We start from the raw sequence: 15124 nt of genomic DNA, 5'->3' as shown, positions 1-15124 counted from the left end.
TGACTGTCTATTTTCTGGAGATGACTTGTCCTGAACCCTGCTTTATTCCCACACACTGTGCTGGAGTGAACTACTACGAGTGCTGTGTTCTTTACTGTGCAGTCTGTGTGGGATTTGTGTTTAGGAATCTGAGGACCATTAAGGTTTTGTCTTTAAAATGTTGATGGTCAGACGCCTTGGTGGCTCAGTTGGTTAAGTGGTGGCCTTAGGCTCTGGTCATGATCCCAGGGTTCCTGGGATCAGGTCTCACATGGCGCTCCCTGCTCAGCAGGGGGCCTGCTCCCTTTCCCTCTGCCCCTCCCGGTGCTTGTGCTCTCTCACTCTCTGTGTCAAATAAATAAAATCTTCAAAAAAAAATGTTGGGGGCGCCTGGGTGGCTCAGTCGTTAAGCATCTGCCTTTGGCTCAGGTCATGATCCCAGGGTCCTGGGATCGAGCCCCGCATCGGGCTCCCTGCTCAGCGGGAAGCCTGCTTCTCCCTCTCCCACTCCCCCTGCTTGCGTTCCCTCTCTAGCTGTGTCTCTTTCTGTCAAATAAATAAATAAAATCTTTAAAAATAAATAAAATATGTATATATATATATAAAGTGTGTGTGTGTGTGTGTATATATATATATGTATGTATGTTGATGGTCACCACTTAAGTGTGTTAAAGTTCCTCCTGTCCAGCTTAACTTTGTTAAATATATCCCCCAAAAGCATTAATTCAGAGACATCATTTACAAGTCCTCCACTTTAACAAAATCATATTGTAAATGTGTGTTTATTTGTAAATGTGAAAACCAGAGGTGCCAGTTCTTTTTACTCTTTTCAGTCTTAATAACCTGTTTCTCTGGATGGTTCTTGAACCAAGGGCTGGAGGTGACTAGATAGATAATGATGTGGCCTGTCTCGGATGACCCCCACCCCTTGGTGGTAACAGTCTTACATATTTGATGGGTTATTAGCATTTCAGATGGAGTGCAGTGTGCAGGCACACCTGGAATATTTGAAGTGCTCTGTTAGGAGGAGGCTGAGATGCTCCTGAACTTAACCTTACCTTTTGGTTCCTGGTCCAAGCTGAGCACTGCATTTACAAATGGTGTTTTTTCCCAGGAGGGTTAGGGAGAGAGCCTTGTAGGGGCTGGGAGCAGAGAGGTCATCCCCTGAAGAGAGTGCCAGTGCTCAGATTGGTTTGTTTGATGGAGTGACTGGAGGCACTTGATTTAAGTTGTGTATATTTGTCTTTGGAGCATACTCTTCCATTTCACAGCTCTTAGGGCTTCCTCCCACCCTGTCTTTTAGGACCCAGTTACAGGTTCTAGCCCTTCTCACTCTCACAGGCTGATGGCTGGTCCTGACCTCCACCCCTCCCCCAGTCCCTGAACTCCTGAAGGGTACCTGGTGCCCAGGGAAGTCCATGGGAGGCCCTGCCATCACTGAGAGCCTCTCACACTGAATGTAAGTGGTCCAAGGATTCCTTTTTCTTCTACACAGTTTCATCCCATTTAAAAACAACTGTTTAAAAGTTTTGATCTCTTTTTATTTGGTTTCGTTTCCTTTTTTTGGAGATGGGTTTTCACACGCCTGTATATTTTGCCACTTCATCTTTTCTATCATTTTTTCCTCCCTCCTCTATCTTTACAAGTCCAGATTTTGCCCTTGGGGCCCAGCTCAAATGAAGCATTTCTCAGTTCTTCCCTTCCACCAGCAGAGTGAACTTCTTTTCTGGTGTTGAGTTGTAATAAAATGGTGATTAGCACATGCATTTCACAGCCTTTATTAGGTCTGTGCTCCCATGAAGGTGGGGGCCCTGAGCTACTCTTCCTCCTACCCTCCACAGAGCAGGCACCACTGGGTCACTGGTCCCTTGGAGAGGTCACTGTCTGGTGTGGTATCAGCATTTGTTAGGAGCCTGTCAGCATCCACATCCTGCTGGGCCAGACAGGCTGTGAACTAGGAGATGATGGAGTGTCCTAGGTAGTTAGTAACTGACCAGGCTTCTTGTGCTGCAGAAGTTCCCTTCTGGGTTTAGGCATTACTCAGATAAACAACAGTAAAGAGTGGTTAGGTCTTTGCCTTCTCTGGAATCCTAACTTACTGTATGCACAAAGTAGTAGAAATGAACATGGTTGCAGTGCTGGTGATTTGAAAATGCTCTGCTGATCCAGCCAGGTATGAAATCATTTGTCTTGGACAGGGGTTGGGGAAGTGTGGGCTAAAGTGGCTGAGGTGCATGGGGATTCATGTGAGGCCCTGTAGGGCTCTGGATTTCTTCATGTGCTTTAGAAGTTGGTGATTCTGGCCCCTGTGTCTCATCTCATTTTCATACTTCAGGGTTTTCCTTTTTGAGACAGGTGGATCAGAAGTTGAATGGACACTGATCACCCATAAGAAATGTTGATCTTTTGCTCAGAATTGAACAGAGAAAGACCTTTTCTGAGATAATTGGGCAAGATTTGGAAGTGGGAGGAGGGGATAAAAACTCTGTGCACGTGTGGGGGAGCATGTGTCTATGAGTATGCATAAGTGTGGGTGCACATATATGTATATTTGTAGTGCAAAGTTGCTTGGTGTGCTGCAGCTTTGGGGAGTTGGGAGGTATCTGTCAGTGCCCCAGTTTCCATGTCCTCCTACCAATAAGGTGTCCATTGAGTGGGGTCAAATGATCCCAAGTCTGGGGCGTTATGTGTTCCTTGTCCCTTTCCCTCTCTTCTCACTGACCTCAGCCTCCCCAGAATCCAGAGCCCAGGCATTATGGCCATTGGAGGTTGATAGATTGTCGAACTTGGGGGAAGCCTTTGAAAGAGTGACTAAGCCCCTTAAACAGGACAGAAGAATTTGGTGGTCATGTGTCTCATTTTTATAAAGTGGTTGTCCACCTGGTGAGCTGTGTTCGCTTCCTTTAACACAAAGCAAAAGGCTCAGAAAACCTGCATTGAGACCCCAGGCCCAGGCAGTACCAGTGTGGGATTGATAGGACACTACCAGGTTGCGGGTGAAGTGATATGCCCACCAGTCAGGCCCAGTGTTCACATAAAGGTCAGCAGAATTGGGTGCCTGGGTGGCTCAGTTGGTTAAGCGACTGCTTTCGGCTCAGGTCATGATCCCGGAGTCCTGGGATAGAGTCCCGCATTGGGCTCCCGGCTCAGCGGGGAGCCTGCTTCTCCCTCTGACCCTCTCCCCTCTCATGCTGTTTCTCTCTCACTCACTCTCTAATAAATAAATAAAATCTTTAAAAAAAAAAAAAAAAGTCAGCAGAATTGAAGGACCAAAGTGGTGACTGGGTGGAGTCTGAGCCCCTGACAAGGTCCCCAGGAAGGTTCCTGGGGTTCTCTTGCAGCTGCAGGCAGAATGTACCAAGTGAAGATCATGATTGCAAAGAGATCTCTATCCATTCTGTGGGGCAGGACAGGGTGCAAGGCTATGACAGTGCTGCCTGTCTGCCCAGGACCTGCCCTAGAGTGGGGCAGTTGGAGGCACTGTGGTATGGATCTGTATCCTCCTGGTCCCCAGAAGGGGTGCTCCCCACCCCCCTTCGTGAAGTTTCCCTGGCACGGATGACCCTTTTCTTCCTAGCCCTCAAGGGTGAAGGAAAGTCCCGGTTACCTGGAGAAGTTGGGCCCTGCAGCTCCCTTCCTACTGCAGGACATCCCCAAGGACCCCCTGGTCCTCTAGCAAATCAGCCCCAGTGTGCTCGAGTCACTTTGTGTCCCAGCTCAAACATCCCCATTTCTTTTCTTTTCTTTTCTTTTTAAGATTTTATTTATTTGACAGAGACACAGCTAGAGAGGGAACACAAGCAGGGGGAGTGGGGGAGGGAGAAGCAGGCTTCCTGCCAAGCAGGGAGCCCGATGAGGGGCTTGATCCCGGGACCCTGGGATTATGACCTGAGCCAAAGGCAGATGCCTAATGACTGAGCCACCCAGGCGCCCCGAACATCCCTATTTCAAGAAGGACTCACCCCAGCCCATCCCCTCCCAGCCCTGTACCCATCAAGGTCCTTCACATCCCTGTGCTTTTCCTTAGAGCTTTGGTCTGATGCTCAGGCATGAGTGCTGAGGAACCGCTTGCTTCTCTAAGTGGGTTAAAGTTTCAGCCACTGCAGTAATTGAGTTTATAGCACATAATTTCCTTATATGATGGACCTATTTATCTTGAGAGTGTGTAGGGCTTTTAGGATGGTATAAAATTGACCCGTGTAGTGAGACAGGCTGACCCTTTGATGAGCTCTCTGCACTCAGCACTTTTTGAAACTAAATTTCTTCTGACTTGTCAAAAGGGGTAACCTTGAGTCCTGGGCTCAGATTGAATTTACATGTTCAAGTCCCTTTTTTGAAACCTGTTTTCCTCTGTAGTTAATTCTCTGATAATACTTATTTTGGAAAAGCAGATTTGTTCCAACACTATTGATATATTAGGGTACAGTTGAAAGCACGACACATATGTTGTGTGTGGTTACGTACGATTTTGTCCAGGAGAAGTGCCAGGTTCGGGTTAGGGGTTGGGAAGCTATGGCCCACAGGCTGGTGGTCTGTTTTGGTAAATAAAGTTTGGTTGGGACACAGCTGTGCCCATTTGAGGACGTACTATTACAACTGCAGAGCTGAGTAATCAGGACAGAAACAGAATGACCCACAGAGCTGAAAATGTTTACTGTGTTGTGTCCCTTTAAGAAAAAGTTTGCCAACTCCTGCACTAGGTGAATCCAGAAAATTGCTCCCAGCTAAAAGAGCACCTGACAGTACACAAAATGGAAATGCACACACCTCACATATGCGCTAGGCCCCCTCTAGGCCACACCATTTTCTCTTGGGGTCACACAGCCTCATTCCAGCATGTCACAGAAAACACTCAGAAAACAGCCACAGCAAATGCCAGGTCTTCCCTCAGGTGAGGGGTCAAGCTTCAGGTAGCATTTGTGTATTTCTTGGCTGTTTAACGTGCTACCATTTAAAAATCAGGTTCCTGTCTTTCTTTATGTCATGATGAAGTTTTGGGGTGTTGGGTACCTAACCCTGTTGTTCCCGTAGCCCTGTGTTTTTATTGCACAATTTTGCAGTATGCCGTGGTTTTTTAGAAATGCCATATATGTTGTGCTCCAGCAGAACTTTTACTGTACTTAGAAAGCAAACATCAAAAAGTGTGATCTCACTCAACAACATAAAGTTGTAATCATTAATATCTCATCTGGACCTTGTGGGTGAGAGGTCAAGCCCAATTTTGTATTTATGAGGAGCTCCCAGTATCCTTTGGAAACCTCACATGTGACTCTGGGTGGTTAATGGAGTCTTTCAATTGGGACTGCCTGGAGCATGGGCTTCAGTTCCCAGCACTTCTCACCCATTTGCTGTGTGACTGCCACCTGCCTCAGTTTCTCCACCTGTAAGGTGGGGGCAGATGATGGCACTTACCTCACAGGTGGTTATGAGGATCATCTGAGGTGATCCATGTGACATAAAAGCTCAGTGTTAGGTGTTTTGCCCTTAAAAGTAAGAAGACCCCACATTTCTATTAACAACAGGGGAGCAATAAACTTGGGTCATGATCTGAGGATCTCAGTGTTGAAACGGGGTTGAGCTGTCTGGACCAGCCCCCTTTCCCCTACTGGGAGCTCCTCTCCATAAAACTTATATTTGTTCATTCATCAGGTACCTGTTGTCTGTCTGCTGTGTGGCAGGCACTCTTCTCTTCCAGAGCTAGGGACATACAGGAACATTGACACTGAGGCCCAGCTGTCATGTAGCCTGTTACCTGGTGGGTGGTGGTGACATCTGACTATGGGGTGTTCCTTTAGCTTCTGGCTGCAGGGTCTTCCCTGTCCTGGCCCTGGGCAGGGCAAATCTTAATTCCCTGAGGCTCAGTTCCCTCTCCTTTGAGGATGGCTGTTTTATCTTCCTCCTCACTAGCCCATGCATCATTTTAGCCCTACCATGTGCTTGTCACTCTAGATGAAAACAAACTGTTTAAACATGAGTTAACAAAAGGCTTTTTGACTATGTAGTGGAATGTTCACAGTGGGCAGCTTGTGAGAGTGCCAGGTAGAAAGGAATGGTGGACCTGGGTTTCAGGCCCAGACTCTTCGCCTACCTAGACTTGGATTTCCCCACCTTGGGTGACATGCTCATCTTCAACAAGCAGAGGCTTGTTGAGTGAGTGGTGAGTGTCAGCTATCACCCCCCAGCATGTGTGGGTGTACCCCCACCCTGGTCACAGGAATGCTGCAGGGAGGGTCTCCCTAGCATCCTCTTAGTCTAGGTCTTTGAAGGCCCAAGGAGCTCCTAGCCAGGCAGCTGGGCCTAGTGCCTTCTTGATGGTGTACAAGAGAGAAAACACCTGTATTTTTGGAATATCTTAGGATTTCAGATCCCTGAGGGTTAAGAATCCAGCTTCAGTCAGTGAGTAGTAAGACTTAGTTCTCCTTTTGAGCAAACCTGTAGCACAGGATTCATGTGGCTCCCTTCCTCTGCCTGAGACCCTCCCTCAGTGGCTTGGCCCTCTCCTGCCTAGACCGTCTCCCCAGATTCCTGTTTCTCAGCCTCAGTCTGTGAGACTCTATCTCTGTACACTCAGCTTTCAGAAAGTCCAAACGCAGAGGTTTGTGTTTTTGTTTGTTTGTTTGTTTAAGATTTTGTTTATTTGAGGGCGCCTGCATGGCTTAGATGGTTAAGCGTCTGCCTTCAGCTCAGGTCAGGATCCCAGGGTCCTGGGATTGAGTCCCACATCGGGCTCCTGGCTCAGTGGGGAGCCTGCTTCTCCCTCTCCCTCTGTCTCTCTCCCTCCTCATGCTCTCTCTGTATCTGTCTCAAATGAATAAATTAAAACAAAAATATTTAAAGATTTTATTTATTTGAGAGAGAGCACGAGCGGGGGGGAGGGGCAGAGGGAGAGAAAGAGACAAGAGAAGCAGACTCCTGTGGAGCAGGGAGCCCGACGTGGGGCTCGATCCCAGGACCCAGAGATCACGACTGAGCCACCTAGGCGCCCCTGAACGCAGAGTATTTAATGAAAGTACTTGTTTGCTTCATTTTGACCTATAGGGCAAACCCCAGGAATCATACATTTCATGAGGCTAATTTACAGAAATGTAGGTTTAACTCAATAGCATGTACTGAACCCATATTGTTTTGCTCCACACTGAATATGAAGGTGAATGGGAAAATGAAGTTTCTTCCATGGAAGAGTTTAGCAACAAGCTTGGAAAAGAGATGAAGCTGCTGAGTAGTATAAGGATTGTTGCTGTGGGCAGTCCTCATGAGGAACTCCCTCAGAGTGAGCCCACACTGATGCCGTGGCCTGGCAGCCAATTCACAACTGGCAGCCCAGGTAGAAGGTGGGCTGTGGGGATGAGCTGAAGGGTTTGGGTTTACTGCTTAGAGCTTGAAAGTTTCTTCAGTGACTCAGAGGGTGAACTCTTACGCTGCATAGACACTTGCTAATAATGGATGGGAAGGTCTCAGCAGCATCCCCTCTCAGTCCAGTGAAGGTTGTCTTATGTTCTTGGTTCTGCCTATTGGAGGAGCCAGCCTTGTGATTTTCCTGTATTATAGAACACCCTCCCTCTGGCCTGGGAGCATTTCCCTCCAAAGGGCCATCTTCCCTTGTCTCACTCCCACTACACTTGTCCTTTCAGTTTTCAGTCTCTGCATGTTGGAGTGTTACTTTATCTAGCTCTCCATTTTATCTTTGTGTTCTTTGAATATAAGACTGATATGAGGTCATCATTAGGAGAAATAATTTCATACAGAAATGTTTAATACAGAAAGTGAAAGTTTCTTAATTTATTCCTCAGAAATGAGTGCTGTGGCTTTTAGCCCAATTTCTTTCACTTTTGATTTTAATAAGCTTTTTCAGTATTTTTTTTCTGAAGAAAGCCTTTTTAAGCCATGTGAATGGTATTATACTATTCTGCAATTTGATTTTCTCATGTTATTTCTGACATCACTATGTGTCTCTTCACGTAGTATGTCTATGAGGTATGCGTAGGGAAACTGAGGCTCAAAGAGTAACAAGCTCTCTCAGCCAGTTCCCTGAGATCTGGCTTCTGTTCTCTGTTGTGTCTGATAGTAGAGGCTGGCTGTTGTAATCATCCTTCTATTTCCCAAGTTAAATTGCATCCCTTATACTCGGCCTTAACAGGGTTTGACGTTTAAAACTTGAGAACTGGCGTCTTTAGTGTGAGTTCCTTCCAGAACACAGCCACTGCATCCCTGCTACTGTCGCTCAGAGAGATGCATCAGGGAGTGGCTCAGGACTTGAACAGAGTGAGGTCTCTGTTCTGGAAGGGAAGACATGTGCCTGTCAGCCAGAGGCTGCTGGCACCAAAGTACAGCTTAGCTGTTCTCTTCCCTGGCCCCTTCTCAGGTGCCTGGGTTTGACTCTCAAGAATGTGGGGAGCCTCCAGAGGGTGGGTAGAGGGTGTACAGGCCTGGGACTCATCTTTCTGAGCTTCCTCAGGCTGTTGGGGAGGGTGGATAGGATTCCTGGGTTCAGGCAGGAGACAAGGGGGAGGCCATGCAGGGGGGCAGCACAGCCCCAGCCTCAGGACCACCACAACACAAACATCAACGTGCACTGTGCATCTGCTCTGGGGCACTCTGGTGGTGGGTGCCCAGCGGAGTCCTGATGGAACTGCCCACCCAGCAGAGCCTGTGTGTTGAGTGTGGAGATTGGCTAGTGCCAAGTGAGGCCAGTGTCTGGATCTTATTGTCACCCAGCTTGGCATTGGATGCATCACAGGCCCTTCTTCCTTCCTGACAGGAAGGGGTGCCCTATGCTACTGAAGACAGTGGCTGCACCATGTGCAGGCCTCTACCTGTCAGCAGACACTCCTCAGTCTCCCTGCGTGGGTCTGGTAGACTCATGCTCAGCATGTCCAAACTACCCCACTCCCAGCCTTCTCTCAGATCTGCCCTTTCCCCATCTCAGAAAATCAATTCCATCATTCCAGTTGCTCAGGCAAAAACAAACAAAACAAAGCGATCTTTTTTGCCTCCCATCCAGCTGTTGGCATGTTGTGTTGTCCATATCCTCTAAAGTATACTTAGTATTTGGTCATGTCTCCTTCACTGCTCAGTCTCCTTCCCATCCTGATCCACAAGATACAGAAGCCTCCCAAGACTGCTCCCCCCACCACCCCAGCTCTAGTCTATCGCCAGATCAGCCAGATGATCCTTTAGAACAAATTGGATCTCCCCCCACCCATCCATGCTCCCCCTGAGGGCAGGCCACACTTGGTACCCTCTTTCCCCACCTCCTCATGCTTACTCTTCTCTGAGCTCTGGAAAGAGCACCCCAGGTCCACTTTTCAGAGCATCGGCCTGGTCACTTCTCCCAAGCACGTATCGCTAAGCACTTTTCTCATGCCTGGAACAGGAATGTTACTGGTAGTATTCCTGCTGGTGTGTTAGTAACAGCGTAGTATAAATAACACTCCAAGTATAGATAGTAGTAATGATAATGCCTTAGGGTTATGGCTGCATGACTTGTGTTTATTTACCTTTTTTTTTTTTTAATCATCAAGAGACGTTTACTGGTGTTGTGTGCTCAACTTGTGCCAGGTGCTTTCCGTTGGTCTCCTGAGTGTTGTTTAAAAATTCTGGTTTCTATATCATTCACGCCTTTGGAGTTGTTTTAGACAGGTTTTTCTCCTGAGGTTCTCAGATCAGTTAGACAGTGGCATTTTACTAAAATAAAGTAGGGGCACCTGGGTGGTTCAGTTGGTTAGGCGGCTCTTGATTTTGGCTCAGGTCGTGATCTTGGGGTTGTGGGTTCAAGCCTCATGTCAGGCTCCATGCTCAGCGTGGAGTCTGCTTGGGATTCTCCACTTCCCCTTGCATATGTGTGTTCTCTCTCTCTCTCAAATAAATAAATAAAATCTTTAAAATAAAGTAGCTTTTGGTAGAGGCAATTACAATTGGCACTGACCCAAAGCCCCATGTCGTCATTCCACCTATGATTTGGTGGCCCCTTTGTTCTGGGGTTGCTCTGTGCTGTGCCTGTGTAGCCTCTAGTGTGGTTGCAACCTCTCTTCTTGGAGTGAGGAAGGGCTTCATCCTGCCCACCTCTCTGCTCTCCCAGCCCTGTCTGAGGTTGTATTAGAGCAGGCTCTGCTTGGCTTGGTTGTGTTTGCAGAGAGTGAGGAGGGGCTGAGGCCACCTGGGTTCTAGCCCTGCTTCCTGGGTAGCATCCTGTGCCTTAGGCTGCCTTGCAGTCCTGGGAGCCTCATCTTTACAGTGGGTATGCTGCTGTCAGGATCTGCCCCTGCCTGCATGTAGCGCCAGCACAGGATCCCCCTTCAGTAAGAAAGAGCTGCTCTTTGTGGGCTGGCCATTCCTGAATGGGCTTGTGGTAGAACCTCTCTTGTCTTTCCCTTCATTCTACCCTTACTGGCCAGGGATTTTGAAGCAGATCCTAATTTGCTATCACAGTAATCCAGCCTCGTCACCTGCTCTTTAGAAAGTATTCTGATGTACTTCCTCACTGCTTTTTTGCAGAGACTGTAGGTCATGCTTCATTCCTCAAGGCTGGTTTCTTCCCTACAGGTTTGTGGCTGATCCTGGGTTCGTACCTGCAGGGTGGTGGCCGCTAGCCCTAAAGTGCGGGGGCTACTGGTCCTTCATGCTGAGAGGAGGGAGGAGCTGCTCTTTACCAGCACCTGCCCTCCCCAGGAGCAAATGCCCCATGTGGCCTCTAAGGCAACCACCTTGCTGTGGAGTAGGCTCCACCCAAGGCGGGGCGGGGGATGGGGTGCAGAGCTGGAGGCACCCTCTGCCATGGTCAGCCCCGTGCCCCCTCCAGCTATGCTGGTCCTTTCTGTGGTGGGGGAGGTATGTAGCAGCCCGCGCCCCCCCCCCCCCCCCCCCGCCCCAAGAATCCCCCACCAGAGCTGGAGGGACACGGAGCTGGAGGGGCAGGGCATGTGTGCGCTGCCAGGATGGCTGTTAGTTCTGGGCCTAGGGTTGGCAGGGTTCCAGCCCCTCAGCTTCAGAGTGAGCTACCCTGACACTGCACACAGAGCATAAACAGGCTATGTTCCATGCCCTCTGCTGGGGACCCTGATCAGCTACCCAAACTGGGGTGCTGTGGGGGGCCCTATGACCCAGGGTGGTCACTGGGGCTGGAAGGAGCAGCCCTGTGGGTGTGAGGCTCTGCTCTGGCCCTTTGCCATTTCTTGTTTTACACCAGTGACAATGAAGTGAGGTCATGTGGGCACTACCTTGCCAGTCTGATGACCTGGCACACAGCAATCTGGTTGTTGGTTCTCCCCCTTCTCCTTATCTTTGTGGGCAGTTGAGAGGAAGGACTTCATGTAGGGTCTGGGTTTGGATGAGTTTCATGGATTGGAGCCTGGAGCTTACAAGGCCAGAGACTGCTGGCTGGCAGGGTGGGTGGGTGGGTGTGTGGGTGAGGGTGCCAAGCTGGAGCAGAGGCAGAGTGGGGAAGCATGGGGGAGTTTGAGTACAGGATTGGGGAGGGCATCCCCCGCATCCACCTCATTCCCTCTTCTCCAGTGGGTACCAGGCCAGACTGGGAGCTTTTCCCTTAGGGACAGAATTTCTTCTGACTCTAGTGGGGGCCCTCTTTCCCTCTTTTCTGGTTTCATCTCCTCTCCTCTTTGATCTTGACAAGCTCCTTTCTGGTCCTGGGAGCACAGCTACCTGCTGTCCAAGGCAGCTACTGAAATTGTTCCTCTTGTCTAATTCCCAAATGTTCAAGGAGCTCCTGTTTTAGGAGTCCCCAAGGAAAGATGACCCATGTGTCCACAGTGAGGGAGGGGAGGGTGACTGACACTCAGGGCAGTGACTTATCTGCAGTCTCACAGAGACAGGACTGATAGACTCAGTGAGCAGGCTGACAGGGTTTGTTGTGAAGGCATAGGAAAGGACAGAAGCCATAGAGCTTTAGGCTAAGAGGGACATGGGGGCATTCCTTGCTTTTTCTGAGCCAGTTAGGAGACCATATCCACACAGAGAATGGGAGGCAGGGATGGGGGGTTTTTTGAGGGGTGACTGGGATGGAGCAGTTGGTACAGGGTGGGTGGCAGGCACAGGCTAGGATGCCAGGAAGGGTTGGGGGCAGATGGAGGTCTTGTTGATATCCTATGCCCTTGAGTTTCAGAGTTCTCCAGCCCCATCCTCCTTTAGCATGGGTGGGGAGCACTCTGGGGGTGACATGACCACCAGGAGACTTGTTCATTTTGACCCATTTGGACTGCCTGTAGGAGCAGATACCTGAGTGCCCTGGCCAGGCCACACTGGCCTAACGAGTGTATATGGGACACTCTGCCTTCTGAGCCAGGAGCATGAAGCAGCTGTCCGTTTCCTTCCTTTCACTTTAAGTCCACCAAAGGGGCCACTTAGGCAAGGCCCTGCACTATTGCTCATTTGTGGAATTGGCTCCTAAAGAAGATTGTGAGTGAGTCATCTCAGGAGTGTATCCCATATATGATGATGTGGCCCCTTCATTGCCCCGTGTTGCCCCCAGCCTCCCAGAAGGTGGGCTCCAGGACTGGGGATGACTGGCCCTGTCCAGGACAGGCCTCCCAGGGTATTCACTGATGAGGAAACTGAGGTGCCAGATGCCCTGCCTGTGGACACAGATAGAGCCTGTGCCTGGGGACACAGGTGCCTTCAGTGTAGGCACACCACAGGCATGAATTGAGATTCTCTGAGGGGCCCATGTTGGTAGGTGTGAATGCCTGTTATCCTGTGTAGAACTGGCACTTTGGGAATTCTACTAGAGCCTGGCAGCTAAATTCTTTTTTGTCCCCTCATGAACTCTGGCTTGGCTTTTTAGACCCTGACTCTTACAGTCTTATTTCCTGTGTCCTGCCTTGTTGGGACATCAAGGCTGGGCTTGGAGTGGCTCCTTTAAGAGCGAGTGCCTGTGTCCCAGACTCTGTTGTGGAATGCCAGCAGCCTCCCTGCAGACAGACATCACTGCGCTGTCCTCCGTCCTGTCTCCGTGAGGGTTAACAACACTTCAGCTTGTTGTCTGGAACCGGTTCAGACTGGTTTTCTGGAAAGTGCTTTGTCTCTCAGACTGAATCCTGGGAAGGGTCATGTGGAGCCCAGTGATGTCATGGGATCAAAAACTGACTCAGCTGTTTTTTTTCTTCTTTTCTTTCTTTAAATCAAGATATGTGTGTGCTGCAGGTACAGGGTGCTGGCTCGGTGACAGGCCAGCTCTCACCCCACTCAAAGTTTACCTTACTGGCAGTCAGAGGGTTAAACGTGACCCCCACCTCTCACCCCCCAGAGGTGAGCAGGGAGTGAGGAGGCTGTCCCTCACTAAAGGGGAAAAGAAGGGTCAACCTGAGTCAGTGCAGTGCGGGGCTGGACCTGGGCAGTGACCCTGCTCCTGGGACAGCGTGGTCTCCCTTTGCCGGATTCCAGACACCTCCAATCCAGGGCAGGTACTCAGAATCCCGTAGGCAGGGAGTTCAGATCTAGAACAGTTTTCCTCTATTTGCTTTTGAGTCTGGAGCACAGAGAATTCCTTTTCCTTCTGATAAGCAGCCACTTTCCATTGTTTCTGTCCAGGTCCCCACATGTCTCAGCTCCCCAGATGCTCCACTGATCCTGCCCAGCCTTCCCCAGGCAGTGAAGAAAGGTCCTGGGCACACTTTGTGGGTCCTGCATTTGTTATGCCTACTTCCGCTAACAGCATGTGGCAAGGAAAACTCTCCAAGCTGACACTCTGAGAAGTTTCTAAGAAGGTAGCAACTTGGTTGTGCCAAGTTTAAATGTCATGTTTTCTCCTTCTCCCAAAGTTCAGAATGACTGAAGAAGCATGCCGAACACGGAGTCAGAAACGAGCGCTTGAACGGGACCCAGCAGAGGATGATGTGGAAAGCAAGAAAATAAAAATGGAGAGAGGATTGTTGTCTTCAGATTTAAACACTGACGGAGACATGAGAGTGACGCCTGAGCCAGGAGCAGGCCCAGCCCAAGGGTTGCTGAGGGGGGCAGAGGTGACGACCATGGGCAGATGCGAAGGGCAGGCGGGTGACGGGCCCGTGGACATGCGTACCTCATACAGGTGAGCAGGAGGAACCTGGAACCAGGTCTCCTGGGTGTGAAGAGGTGGTGAGAATATGGGGATGAGGCTTCCCTTCAGGCCTGCAGGAAGCAGCTTTGGGTGAGTTATGGTGGAGATGGCTGTGGGTTCCAGTCCTGGCATTGCTGTGCTGTCCTGGACAGACCTCCCCACTGGGGCCTGGATGTCAGTGGCAGAGGGTGTGATTCTCGCAAGAGGAGGGGTAGTATTCTCCATCAGCTCTCCTGTAAGGCAGCAAGTCTTCACTAAATTCATACCTGTTGTCTGTTCAACTGGTGCTTTTGGTTTGTAGGAAAACTTGGGAGTTTTTAATTTGAATATATCTCCTTGCTCTGTAGATCTGGGGTTCAGGAGGGCAGGGGTTCTGCACTTTTTCTGGGTCACTGGCCTGGGGGCAGAGTCTGGAGGCCAGCTCAGGGATACCTCGCACATGTGCCACCACTCTTTATAGGCAGCACATTATGAAGGAGGAGGTCACTCTGTTCAAGTCTTCTGTGGTGTGGTGTTTTGGTTTCTCCTTAGTCAGTACTGATTACTTTCAAGAGTAACTTTCCTGATCCTCAGCTTTGTGAGGTTCTTAAGGAAAAAACTTGAAAGAATTAAGACTCAGTGTCGTTCCTGTTGTACCCCCCTTCCCCCCAATTTCTTCACTCAGAAACATTCTTTTCTTGTAAAGAGAAATCTGGGCCTAGCATCTGCTGTCACTGTTCCCCTTGGAGCTCTGGTGAGAGAACCATTCTCTCCAGAATGTTCACACCTAGATGTCTTATGAGCCAGATATGCCACAATGGGTGTGTGGGTATAGGCCTGGCCTCCTGGCCCTCCCTCACTACCCCCCTAGTCCTCCCTACAGACTCCTTTCCATGTCTGTTTGCCTGGAGTTGGGGGTGCGGGTGAGGGTAGCAGGTGCAGAGCCAGGGAAGTTGGGAGCACCTTCTCTTCCCATGAGTGTTGACTAACCCACACAGGGATGACTCCACCCTGCAGTCTTCATGTTAAATTCATTTTGGAGCCCAGATTTTCAGAATCCTAAGGATTTCAGAGGTCATCTGGCCTGACATTTCTCAGCTTTTACAATTCTTAACC

The 15124-nt window shown here is 49.6% G+C and overlaps 1 protein-coding gene across 5 annotated transcripts in view; it reads left to right on the top strand.

The window, feature by feature from the left end:
* The window catches only part of GATAD2A (GATA zinc finger domain containing 2A), a 101848-nt gene that overhangs the window by 51166 nt on the left and 35558 nt on the right, over positions 1 to 15124 (top strand). For 3 of the 5 annotated variants that reach the window (XM_036093934.2, XM_036093938.2, XM_036093933.2), the window contains exon 3: positions 13752 to 14020. The exons of 1 other annotated variant lie outside the window; for it this stretch is intronic. In XM_036093934.2, coding sequence (XP_035949827.1) covers positions 13752 to 14020 — 269 coding nt within the window. The remainder of the gene's footprint in view (positions 1 to 13751; positions 14021 to 15124) is intronic. One more of the 5 variants, XM_036093936.2, reaches the window with a different exon arrangement.

The sequence above is a fragment of the Halichoerus grypus genome, chromosome 1, assembly GCF_964656455.1.
Source record: "Halichoerus grypus chromosome 1, mHalGry1.hap1.1, whole genome shotgun sequence".
NCBI lineage: Eukaryota > Metazoa > Chordata > Mammalia > Carnivora > Phocidae > Halichoerus > Halichoerus grypus.
The sequence above is the reverse complement of the archived record's forward strand: the minus strand, read 5'-3'. Positions and strand labels throughout refer to the sequence as shown.